Genomic DNA, 13666 nt, shown 5'->3' with positions numbered 1-13666 from the left:
GATTCAGAGTCACATTTAAGTCTTTTATCCATTTTGAGTTTATTCTGTGTAGGGTGTAAGTTGATGGTCTAGTTTTATTTATTTTTTGCATGTAGCTGTCCAATTTCCCCAACACCATTTATTAAAGAGGCTGTCCTTACTCCACTGTATGCTCTTGCCACCTTTGTCAAATATTAATTGAGCATATTGCCTTGGGTCCATTTCTGGGTTCTCTATTCTGTTTCACTGGTCTATATTCACTAGTCTATATTCTTGTGCCAGTACCAGGCTGTTTTGATTACAGTTGCTTTGTAGTATAACCTGATATCTGGTATTGTGATCCCACCTACTTTGTCCTTCTTTTTCAAGATTGCTGTGGCTATTCGGGGTCTTTTTTGGATCCATATGAACTTTTGAAGTATTTGTTCTAGTTCTGTGAAATATGTCGTTGGTATTTTGATGGGGATTATGACTCCATTTTTGACCTACTTTCAGAGCTTATAAGAGATACACTAGCTAACATGTACTGGATAGATTAAATTTTATTTATTATTTATTTATTTATTTATTTAATCCTCACTCTAGGACATTTTTCTCCATCTTTTTGTTCAGATAGAGTGGGAGGGAGGGAGGGGGGGAGAGAGAGAGAGAGAGAGAGAGAGAGAGAGACATCAATGTGAAAAGGACACATCGAGTGGCTGCCACCTGCACGACCAACGAGAGCTGGGGACAAATTGCAAATGATGTACATGCCCTTAGGAAGAACCGAACCCTAGTCTGTCTGGACTGCAGGCTGATGCTCTAACTGCTGAGACATACTGGCCAGGGCAAATTTTAAAAATTTATTTATGTATTTATTTATGTACTTATTTATTACTGATTCCTACTAATTGACTCATTTATTTGTCAGCCATTTCCTAAGCATAGGTTTGCTGTAGGGATGACACTAAATTAATTAGCCAATACCACACAGGACAATATTTCTTAATATGCCAAATAAATAAATAACATACTCCAAACAAATGACAGCTTAATCACACTCTTGTTCCAGGCAAGGGGAGATGGGGCAGAATAAAGTCCAAATTTTTACAGCGGTGTGCCTTTTTATACACTGCTCATTGACTTTTGAGCCATGGTGTTTACAGTCTCATTGAAAAGGTCGTGATATTTTCAATTTACTTTAAAAAATTAAAAGATACATTTAAAACATCTCCAGTACCTCTTCCAGGGCAGTTTCAGGAGGAGTAATACTTTGATTAAGTGAAAGGGTGCCATTTACCAGCCATAGTTTATGACCTGAGGTGGGAGCTGGCAGACGCTTTCTCAGCCTGTGGCTGTGGGGACAGCTCAGGACCCGAGGAAGACGCGTCAGCCCACTGCTCCACCCTGTCAGCCTCAGGAAGGCTGGTCGTTCGCGCTGCCTCTCCAGCTGGACCATTTACACGAAGGTGATTTGGCAGGTGGGGGGAACAGCTCAGATAAATGTTTGCCCTCATATTCCATATGCTCAACGGCAGTCACCCAGGTGAGAAAAGATATTTTCTGAAGAATTTGGGGGTTGCAAATATTGGCATAAAGGTGTATTTATAGTAGTAAAGCCTGAGGTACATGGGGAGCACTTAGTGTGTTTAGCAATCAATAATTCTTCCTTAGGAATAACTCTGCAAAATACATGCAAATTCTGATTTTTTAAAAGTGGGATGGCAGATGCTATGGTCAGATTATAACTCAGACATCAGTTAGGTTAGTTGTTTGTTTTTCTTTTTTTTAATAGCAGAATTAACTCTAGACCAGAAGATATAAATTCTTCCTTCTTTCCTTCAAGCAAAAAAATCAACAAAAATTTGTTGGTCTGATTTGGAAGGTACCATGATGAATACTAGTTTATAGCCAATGCATTCATGTGAACAAGTTAAGAATATACTAGTTGTAGATTTCCATAGCACAGTATAATTTTGACAAACTGCCAATGATACTCATCCTCCCTTAAAGGACCTTCCTAAAGTCCTTCAAGGGGATCCTTTAATGGAGGATGAGTATCATTGGCAGTTTGTCAACAATTTCTTTTTCTCTCCTCTATCCTCACTTCCCCTCCTCTTCCCCTTGGGCCACTTCCTAAACATCTGATTTCAGGTGGTGGGTAGTCAGAGAACCTGTATAGTTAATTTAAAAATTTGGTCACCTTGAACTTGGAGATTGGGAAGGTTTTCAATCTTTAAACATCAGAAACTCCTGTGGTGGTGGCGTCATATAGTTTGGGTTCTGCTGTGGCAGGTGCTAGCATTCTATATTGTTCTTCCAGGTTTGTGGTCAAATATGTAATAACAGGAGTAACTGACATTGGTCTAGTACTCGATAAAGCACATTTACATGTCCCAATCTCACTCAGCACACAGCAACTTTGTGTTTGGGTAATATTATCATCTCCATTTTACAGAGATAGTACATGATTGCTTAATATCATATCTTCACTAAATCGTAATGATGGGACTGGAACCCAGGTCTCTTGACTATTATTCTCTTATTTTCCATGTGTTTAATGTTTATAAAATAATACTGTGTCCAGAGTCATGTGTGATATTATACAAAGAACAGACTTCTTAGGAAAGACTTCTCGAAAGAGCCTTATGACCAATGCCACTTCATAAATGCATGTCATTAGGTAGGCATGGAACTTGTTGATGCTCCTAACAGCTAGAGTGTTTTGGTGAGTAGTGGCTGGGGTATGTGTATTACTTGATAGTTAACAATGTTCTTGGATAATTAGGAGCTGGTATGTTGATTATCTCATGTCCAAGTAAAGCTTTGATACCATCAAATAATGCACTGGTAGTAAGAAACTTTTGTTAACTTTCACTTAATGTACCAGCACTGAGTCAGAAAACAACAGCTTATAAAAGTTGCAGAAAAAATTTCGTCCTGGGGAACCCAATGTAAGAAGGGTTGATTCTCAAAATTATCAGAAGCAAAGGTATTTTTGTTTATTCCACAGTGTATATCATTGATTCTTTTTTAAAAAATTATTTTTAATTGACTTTTAGAGGGAGAGGGAAAGAGAAAGAGAAACATCAGAATGAAATGGGACCATCAATATGAAATTGGACCATCAATCAGTGCCTCCTGCACCCCTCTCACTGGGAATCAAGCCCACCACCCAGGCATCTGTTCTGACCAGGAATCAAACTAGCGACCTTTCAGTGTACAGGATGGTGCCCAACCAAATGAGCCACACCGGCTAAGGCCCATTTCTTATTCTTAGAATTTACAGGTGGTACGACTTGGTGAGTACACAATATACTACATTATACATAGAATCTTCTATATTGTTTGCTTTGAGAAAGACTGTTAATATATGCAGCATGAATTCTAGGACTAACTCTGGCTGATATTGAATTCTTCTACATATCTGAAGTAATCATTTTAAGCACATGGTCACAGGTGGAGGTTGTATTTAGATGCTACTCAAGGGTAGATTTATTCTATCCGCTACTGTAATCATCTTTTTTAAACAAAAACAAAGCAGCACCAACACTATCTTCAACATAGGAATCACAGTAAACAGAAAGAGGACCATCTGGTACATACCAGGTCATTACCAGAAAAAATTACTTCAAGGAAAACCTAATCTTAAGTTATTTCAGAACAAATCTAAAGTAAATCAAAAGGAGAAAAAAAAAAAAAGAAATAATAGGTAATAAGATAATAAATAAAAAGTAACTCCAGTAAAACCTGTTATATATTTCAGAATAAATCTAAAGCAACCAAAAAGGAAGACAATAATAACAGGAAATAACATTAAATGGAGTTCTGCCAGCAATCTGAAGATCCTTCTTCCAGGAGCTAGCAGCGTCTCAGCCACTAGGGTTACCTCCACTCACCCCTCGTCCACTTCCTTGGTCATCAACGCCCCTTTAAGTTGCCACTTCAGAATCCAGAACACCTTTCCCTCGAAATCCCCAATTCCCAAGCTTCTTTGCTTAAGCTCTGGGTCTGCCATGAAGCATATACTTTTTCTTGTTTCTTTTGTTATAAAGGTGCTTTCAGCTAACATTCACACAGCATGCCTACATCAACAGTAGCCACCTTCCTTGACTGCACACTTGCCATGGTCTTAGTACCAGGCCCTTTATATTGGCTATCCCACTTACTCAGTGAGCTACTAAGTACTGTTATTCACTAGTACAGAATTGTTTTCAGAGATCATAACAAAATTCCCTGAATTGCTATTGGCTTTAAGCAGTGCTGATCACACCACTGTATTTCTCCAAAAGTTTCTCTTGGAAATAAATGGCTCTCTCAGCATCTTCTTAATGAAAGATGTTTAGTAGTTAATATTTAAAATTCATTGGGATACTGTAGTCCTGGAGCACAAATTACATTTTGATACTTAATGTTGATACTTTGGGCCTTTTTGTAATAAAGGAAATTTCCTTTTTTTCACCAAAGCCTTGCACTTAGAAACACTTAATTCAGGATGCTTTCATTTCCCTATCTATTTTTGATACTTCCATAGTTAGGAAGGTGTCTGTTATGTGCAACATGGACAATTTTAACTAAAAAGTATCCAGCCATATATTCCTTAATGTCTTGATTAAAACATAATGGAAAGTATAGTATTCTAAGTTTATTTTATTTCACATTGGAGACATAGTATATATTCTTATAATGAATAAAAATAATAAGCCCTCTGTTTGCTTATTATTTTAGGCTTTAGATAACTTCATTAATGAGTCAGTTAATATCAACAAACCCACTGTGAACCAAAAAGGCCATTTTTATTCCTAGAAACCTAATGTCTTAGAAGATTTTTATTCTCATATTCAAGACTAGATTAAAAAAAACCCAACAAAAACAACAGAGATATAATTGGGCCATTCAAGAAGCCTGCCAAGTACAGGTTACATTTCAGTCAAAATAGCACCATTGAAATGGAAATGGATGAAAATATGTTGCTATCTCCCAAACCCACCCCTCAAAGTCACAGATACGATCTTAGAAAATCTGCTACTTGGATTATTCTGGCAAAAGAAAGAAGCTGGTGACTCACTGAGAGATATATTAAGAGTTTCCCACACACTGTTTAACACACAATACAACCACTCCTATTAGTAACAAGGCGGAAAGAAGACAAATGGGGCAAAGGATGAAGAGCTGCCTGCTGACCTCACCAACAACTGCCTTCAGTGGGAAGAGGCGCCACCTGAGTGTCTCAGGAGTTTACACAGTTAGAATTATCAAAGAGAAGCAAAACCTAAACTTAAATTCAAATTGTTGCTTTGAAGGCTGGGTTTATACATTCTCTTCCCCTCATTGGCTAGGAAAGCCTCCATTTTCTGCTTCTCTCGCCGGGAGTCATAGATTTTTGTTTGCTCTCTACAGACAGGGGTGGGCAAAGGTAGGTTTACAGTAGTGAGTATGTGAAAGAGTTTATTCTTATATCACTGTTTATTAGTTATTGTATTATTTTCCATATGAACAACTGTAAACCTATTTTTGCCAACCCCCATGTAAGAAGTGTTTTAAGAATGTCAGATGGTTGCTCTCTTTTAGGATTTCCACCTTCCTCCTTTCTAAATTTTCATTATTGCTTGTGGGGGTGGGGCAGAGAGGTGTTTCCACAAAAAAATGAAAATGGAACTGTCTTTTGACCCGTTCATTACAACTGAATTCTCTGTTCTCAACGGCACGATCTTGTAGACATTTACCTGATAATTTCAGGAAAAAAAATCTTGATCTTTGGGTGAATACATTTTTGATTCTTACTCATTTTGTTGCTGCTGTACAACCAACAAACATACCAAGTTCTGCTTATTACAAGTCCTGAAAAATTTCCCTTGTCCTTGGCAAAAGTTCTGGTTCCTTGAGAAGGTTTGAGGAGTAGGAAATAATGCAGCAACTGATGAGACCCATGTTCCACGAAGGTACAACTAATAGCTTGTCAATGTCTTCATCACAGTTTAAGAAGGTGATTTATTTTTATTTTGGCAACAATCTAGCACTCAAGAAATATTAGTGATGATTTATAAGAGAACTTAACTTTGCTGGACCAAAAAGATGGGAAAACTCTTTAAATAATTATAAATGCTGTAGATGTTCACATAACACCCTTTTGGAATGTCTTAAGGAATAAAATAAAAAAGATATAGTTTATACATTCCATAAAGCATTTCTTTAACTCTTGGCATTCTTAGTAGGGTACATGTTTTAATGACTGTTATTTTTATTTGATTCATTAATTTATTTTTCCTTTTAGGCAGTACATTTATTTAATGCGTTGATATCAACATATTTGCAAACATTTGCATTTGATAATCTTTGTCTGACTCACATCTAGTTAATATCAATAGTTTCATGGAAAGAGGGCTTTGAGCCCTGGCCGGTTTGGCTCAGCGGTTAGAGCGTCGGCCTGCGGTCTGGAGAGACCCGGGTTCGGTTCCTGCTAAGGGCACGTACTTCGGTTGCAGTTTGTCCCCGGCCCTGGTTGGTCGTGCGGGTGGCAGCCACTCGATGTGTCCCTTTCACATCGATGTTTCTCTCTCTCTTTTCCTCTCTCTCTCTCCCACTCTATCTGTACAAAAAATGGAAAAATATCCTTGGGTGAGGATTAAAAAAAAAAAAAAAAAAGAAAGAGGGCTTTGAGAGTTCATTTTCCTCTGGCCATTACCAATTATAAGCTATAAGGTAATAAGTCACTTTGGTCTCACATTCCTCAATAGGTGATCAGATTATGTGACCTGTAAGGCCTATTCTAGTCAATGACTGTTTTTAAAATTCTTTACAATGTATGGAAATTTTGCTTCAGTGGAAAACTATGCATTGTTTAGAGTACCCCTTCCAGGTTATTGAATTCTGATTTTATGGGGCTCTGCACCTTTATTGGCCTTTGAGCAATTTTACAGCTCTGTAAATTGTAGATAACTGGTAGCAATGCAAAATAATTCCTGTCTACAGACATGGAAATAAATTCTGTCTTGTGGTGGCATATTTGGCTTTCCTCTCACACTGTGGAAGAAGCCAGTTTTGCACATTCATTTAAGAGGACATACAGATGGCCAATAGACATATGAAAAAATGTTCAGTGTCACTAATTATCAGAAATATACAAATTAAAAGCACAATGAGATATAACGTCACACCTGCCAGAATGGATACCACCAATAAATCAACAAACAAAAGTACTGGTGAGGATGTGGAGAAAAGGGAGCCCTAGGGCACTGTTGGTGGGAATGCAACCTGGTGCAGCCACTAGGAAAACAGTATGGAGTTTCCACCAAAAATTGAAAATGGAACTGTCTTTTGACCCAGCAATCCCACTTCTGGGAATATATCTTAAGAATCCTGAAAGAGCCCTGGCCGGTTTGGCTCAGCAGTTGGAGCGTCGGCCTGCAGACCAGGGAGTTCTGGGTTCGGTTCCCATAGGGGCAGGTACCAAAAAAAAAAAAAAAAAGAATCCTGAAACAACAAGTGCCCATCAGCAGATGAGTGGATAAAAAAACTGTGGTATGTTTACACAATTGAATACTGTGTAAGAGGCTGTAAAATGATGGATTTCTCACTTTTTTGCGAAGCATGGATGGAGGTGGAGAGTATTATGCTAAGTACCATATGATCTCACTTACATGTGGAATCTAATGAACAAAGTAAACTGACAAACAAAATAGAAACAGAGGCATGAATACCAGGAACAGGTTGACAGCTGTCAGGGTTGGGGACTGGATGAAAGAAGGTGAAGGGAGTAGCCAAAGAATATATATGCATACCCTATAGACACAGACAACAGTGTGGTGATGGAAGAGGGAACGGGTGGTAGGGGCTAGGTGGAGGAGGGCAAGGGGGAAAATAGGGACACCTGTAATAGTGCCAACAATACAAATAATTTTAAAAATTTTAAAAATGTGTATTGACTTTATTAGGGTGACATTGTTTAACAAAATTATATAGATGTCAGATGTACAATTTTGTAATATATCATTTGTATATTGTATTACGTGTTCATTATCCCAAGTCAAGACTCCTTTCATCACCATTTAGCTCTTCTTTACCCTCTTTTATCTCCCTCCACCCCCTTTTCCTCTGGTAATCACCATACTGTTGTCTGTGTGTATGATTTTATTTTATTCTTAATCCCTTCAGCTTTTTCACCCGGCTTCCTAACCCCCTCCCCTCTGCCAGCAGTTAGTCTGTTCTCTGTATCTATGAGTCTGTTTCTATTTTGTTTGTTAGTTTATTTTATTCATTAGATTCCACATAGAATTGAAATCATATGGTATTCAAAATCTTTCTCTGACTGGCTTATTTCACTTAGCATAATGCTCTTCATGTCCATCCATGCTGTCACAAAAGGTAAGAGTTCCTTCTTTTTCATAGCCGAGTAGTATTCCACTGTGTAAATGTCTCACAGCTTTTTGCACATTCATTTCAATATTCTTGATCTTGATATGTTTCTATTCTTTGGATAGTCTTTTCAACTGTTTGTAACATTTTACTGGTTTTCTCATTAATACTTAAATAATTAAAAAATGAGTTAAAATCTTTAGCATGTGTTTACTTTCTTTCTGCATGAGGGTCATGATTACTTTTATTTGTTTGGAAAACTATCCTTTAATAAAATATGAAAGAAAAGTAGGTTTTTGAAAGGCAGGTTTTGAAATTAGGTGTTTATAATCTCTGATCTCACAGATGGTTATCAGTATTCTCTTTTTCACTTTTTTTGTGCCATAATTTTACTTTTATAACTTTTGTTCAGCTACCATTCCTTTATTATTTTTTACATCAGATAAATGTTCTGCTGAATGGCAAACCAATGCAGCACTTGGTAACTGAAATATGCACTCCACGAAGCTAAAATAAACAAATAAGCCTATCAGCATTTTAATCACTGTTTAAAAATAATATATTTTTATTTTGGCAACAATTTAGTACTCAAGAATTACTGCAAATGATTTACAAGAGAATTTAACTTTGCTGAGCCAAAAAGGGGCAAACTCTTTACACACTTATAAGTGCTGTATATTTTCCCATACTGTTTTGGGCGTTTGTGTTTTTATTGAGAACTTTTATAAGAATCATTACACTGTATTCAAAGGAGAAAATTTCCCAACATCTAATAAGTAAAAAACAGGTTTTTGTACTTACTGTGCCCCACCACAGAGCATCTGCATATGTAGAAAACTCTTTATTGGCATCCTTTTCCACCAGGTAGACAAGGAAAGATGAAAAAATGAGAACCAAAAATCCTATGTACCAAGCCGTGATTAATTCCTAGATAAAAAAAGGAATGAGAGATTTTTAGAGGAGAAAAATCTTTTGAGAAAGTAAAACAAATCTATGCATGATTGCATTCGTTTGACTACTTCTTGGATATTTATGATGACTTTTAAACAATCCACTATATACTGTGTCTCCAAATTACTTGGACCAATTTCTAAAATGATTGTTTGCTTGTGACCGATTTCTCAAATACTACAGCAATCCATGAAAAAGTAAAAACAAAACAAAACAAAACAAAACACCTTGTTCTATGACTCAGAAAGTAAACCTTACCTTGCTGTGAGCATAAACCACTGAACCTAGTAATTTCCAAGTGCCTCCCCTTCGGTCCATGCGCACCATACGGAGGATCTGCAGGAAACGAAGACTTCTGAGTGCGGACGTGGCAAAAATATTACCCTGAGTTTTTGCAGAAACAACTGCTATTGAAGCAATAAGAACAATGGTATCTGAAAGAAACAGGGTGAAACAGCCGTCAGAAGCATGACAAGGCATTCCTATTTCTCAAAACAATATTTCAGAAAGGTTCACTTGGGCCTATCTGAGGTACAAGTAACCAGATCTTGAACCCCAGGACGGTGTAGTGCTACTTGGGCTCTGCGATGACTGAACCATGAGAAGGCAGAGAAGAGGACCTTATCTGCTGCCTTAGTTCTGACCTAGGACCTTTCTATGCTTTACCTGTGTAAGTTTGAACCACTTACTACTTAACCCTCAACAAATTGGCAATGGCTTTGGTGTTCCAGGAGCCTTGAAGCTACGGACAGCCTTCCCCAACATCCCTGGTTTCCTGAGCATTCCTGCATGGCAGAAAGGAGTTTCCTAACACCTGGCATCCTGGTTGATGCCACAGAGGCATCATAGCCTGCCCAGCCATGAAAGTACCACTTGGTATAACCGTGTCTCTTGTTTTCTTGACAAAGAAGCTTGTAGCTCCTTTCTGCAAAAAATGTCCCGTGTTGTGGAGTCTGCAGCTTTACTTTCTGTTTAACAAAGGACTCATCTAAGCTGAATGCTCCAAGCTCTCTGTGTAGAGTACCCTTTATACCTGGTCAGTCAGTCATGTGTAAGTTTGGTACACAAATTAAATAACACTACATTTGTTACAATAGAGTATGTAATTATACATACTGTGCATTGCATGGGAATGAATATTTAAAATTTGACATATTGGCATTTGGCTTAAAAAAAACCGGCCCTTTTGTAAGCTAAAAAGAGAGAGAGAGAGAAAAAAGGCAGCTAATGAAGGCATGGAAAAGATAAAAGAAGACTTAATCGCTCCAAGGGTAAATATCTGAATGATAGAAAGTAGGCTTTGAAGTTGGAGACGAGAAGTGGGGATGAATGGCCTCCTATGACAATTTTATAAGTTAGCCTGACCTTAACATCCTCAAAATTTCCTTCCTGCCTCAAGTAGACTGTGCATGACTGGGCATCTACACTCATAGAAGAGTTTCAAGGGCGTCACATTCATAATGTTTCTGTGATCCGTAGGATTAACTGTGGGATGGATGTGCACTCATCATTCAGCTCAGTCCTCCCTGAACTCAGAAAGCTCTGGTCTCCTGGTGATCTGAGAAGATCTTCTGTCTCACTCCCCTTTGGGTGAGGACTTTGAGAGAGGGCGAGGGGGAGTAAATGGCAGCACAAAGGTCAGTAGAAAGGCTTTTCCCCAATCATATCTGAATGCCCTGTGGCTCTGTGGGTAGATACATGGAGAGCCACAAGTGCATTCTTCAGTCACTGCTCTGCAGCTGTTGAAAATGAGAGGGAGTTCAATGTGTTGACACAAACACCAAAGACATTACATAAGCGAATTAAAGCCAGTTGCAAAGCAGTATGTACGATTTGATCTTATTTTAATAACTATATAACTAGGAAAAATATGTGAGAACATATACATATTATTGCTATTAATTGTCTCTAGGGATAAAGAGTCCAGGTTTGGATAGATAGGTTTTTGCTTCCTAAGTTATTAATTTCTCTAATGTTGGAAATTTATTTATTTATTAAAAAAATATTACAGCAATCAATGAGAAAGTTCAAAAAATCTTGTTCTATAACTAGGAAAGCAAATCTTACCTTGTTGTGAGCATAAATTTATTTTTAAAAATACATTCATTGTTTTTCATTTTAATGTTGGGATTTTATAACAATGATTATGTCTTTTTTTTTTTTTTGGTACATGCCCCTAGCGGGAACCGAATCAGGGACTCTGAGCCGCAGGCTGACGCTCCAACCGCTGAGCCAAACCCGCCAGGGCTGATTATGTCTTTTGAAATCAGAAAGAAAACTTCAAAGAAAGAGTTAAGTGTGCAAACATCTCAGTTTTCATCATTCAAAGGGATTTACTCATGAGACAAGTGGTTTACGGACAAAGAGATATTCCTTATATGGCCCTGCTGAATATGTTTGCTTTTACTTTTCATTGTAATCCTGCTTCTCCTCAAGTTACAAAGGGAAAAAAAATGCAAAATACCCCCATTTACTGGGTTAAAATAAATACATTACTAATAAAGGTACAGAAAATACAGGACTTAAAACTTACCACGTGCCTGCACTTTCTTTAGTTCTAGGTGTTTTCAAGTGTTATATTACTGAATACTGAGAGCAACCATGTTGGTTAAGTATTCTACAGATCCCATTTTACAAATGAAAAAGGTGAGGCATATATGGTATGAATTTAAAACAATCAGCTATAGCTCTGCTATACTACAGCACAAAAAGTATGCTATGAAGTTAGTTCATTAGAGAAAACCTAAAACAAGTACAAGGAACACTGCTGGTTTGAGACTTTTGAAAAATTAGGCAAACAGTGACTCATATTCTAAATGCTTGAAGTCACAAAATATGCGAAGGTAACCGCAGATTTAATGTAATACCCTCATTGTAATTCAGATCAGAGGAGAATGTCAGAGTTCAGTAAAATGAAATTATAAATGAGCAACCAAAAGGCAAGAATGCAGTCACAAAAATGTTTCTGGTTGGGTTGTAGTCATTATTGGAATTTTGCTGCCAGTATGACCTAAAATATTTCTTAGGCTAATATTTTAGAAGTTATAAGTAATCTTTACTTCTATCTATGTATTTATTATTTTTCTAGTATATAACTTTATAGAACAGAGGCTCCACAAAATTTGATACTTGCATCCCAAGTGCCTAGAACAGTGCCTGAAACACAGTAGGCATTAAATAAGTATTTATAGAATGAACTTAGTTTAATAAACACTTAAAGGTAGCTTGAGCCTTGTTCTCTTACCACATCAGTGGCTTAACAACTGGAATATCAATCTAAAACACTCTAAGTTAGTCAATGTTCACTTCGATTACCCATTAAAGTGTATTAAAAGCAAATCTCATTAAGATTTACTTTTTATAAAGGTGGGGAGGGGCAGTCTATAAAGATGGGCACTCAAGAGGCTCCTGAACTCTTCTCCTCCCATAGACACACTGAATGAACAGCCAGCCACACAGGGAATAATTCCCTCTGAAGGAAATCCCGAAACTAGCTGAGGGACTCCTACATATCAGTTGAAAGAGAAAATACAATACCCACATTGCAATTGGTAAAGAAGGCTGAGACACACTCTTGTCATAAACCCCATTCCCAGCATAATGCCACAAAATTAGGAGGGAACCCCCAACTCCCAGATTCTCCCTGAGCATCTAAGGGTTTGGACCCCTGCCTTTAAGACTCCCATGTGAGGGACAGATTCCCAAAACACCTATATCTCTGAAAACCAGTGGCACTTGCATCTGTGAGACCAACAAGGCTATAGCAAACAAAGAAGCGGTTATTAACGGGTGTGAGCACTAACTGTGGCTGTACCACAGGGCTCAGTGCAGAGAAAGTAGGCAGAAGTGCTCATCTCCCAGTCTTTCCCTGAAAGGGTTCTATTTGTATACTTCAGTACTGCCTGAGGCTCAGGCTTCTAAGTTAGCAGGCATCTAGGGCTACAATCCTCCCTGAAGACCAGGGAAGCTGGTGGAACCATCCCTGCCCTCTCCTCCAGCCCTCTCCAAGTTGCCAGTGTCACTCTGAGAGAAGATTGTATACACATCTGGCACCTCAGCTTTTGAAGCTGTTCCCTGAGGAAAGGGCCCCTGGATCACCTGGTTCAGATAGTCAATGGGGCTTGTATTCATGAGTCCTCTAAAACTGAAGCAAACAAAAAAGAGTTCTCAATGTTCTGAGGAGCACTCCCCCTCCCCTTCCCATGTGACTCTACAGGAGGCTCGGCGTTGAGGGAGTAGGTAAAAATGTTCACCTCCCAGTTTTTTTCCAGCAAGGGACCTAACATCAATCTTTCCTAGCCACTGACGGAGGGTCCATCCTTAGCACATACTTAACTATTGGGAGCCACTGAGAACTAAGCAAGTGGCTAGACAATAACAGATGTTTGAGAGAGAACAGGAA

General features: G+C 38.1%; 1 protein-coding gene across 5 annotated transcripts in view; it reads right to left on the bottom strand.

Moving 5' to 3' along the window:
• The window catches only part of KCNQ5 (potassium voltage-gated channel subfamily Q member 5), a 541294-nt gene that overhangs the window by 120683 nt on the left and 406945 nt on the right, over window positions 1–13666 (bottom strand). For all 5 annotated transcript variants that reach the window (XM_036248151.1, XM_036248152.1, XM_036248153.1 and 2 more), the window contains exons 4-5: window positions 9523–9698; window positions 9115–9240 (exon numbers count right to left, since the gene is read on the bottom strand). In XM_036248151.1, coding sequence (XP_036104044.1) covers window positions 9115–9240; window positions 9523–9698 — 302 coding nt within the window. The remainder of the gene's footprint in view (window positions 1–9114; window positions 9241–9522; window positions 9699–13666) is intronic.

This window comes from Molossus molossus, unplaced genomic scaffold, assembly GCF_014108415.1.
Source record: "Molossus molossus isolate mMolMol1 unplaced genomic scaffold, mMolMol1.p scaffold_m16_p_8, whole genome shotgun sequence".
Lineage (NCBI taxonomy): Eukaryota > Metazoa > Chordata > Mammalia > Chiroptera > Molossidae > Molossus > Molossus molossus.
This window is presented reverse-complemented; position numbering and strand designations above follow the sequence as displayed.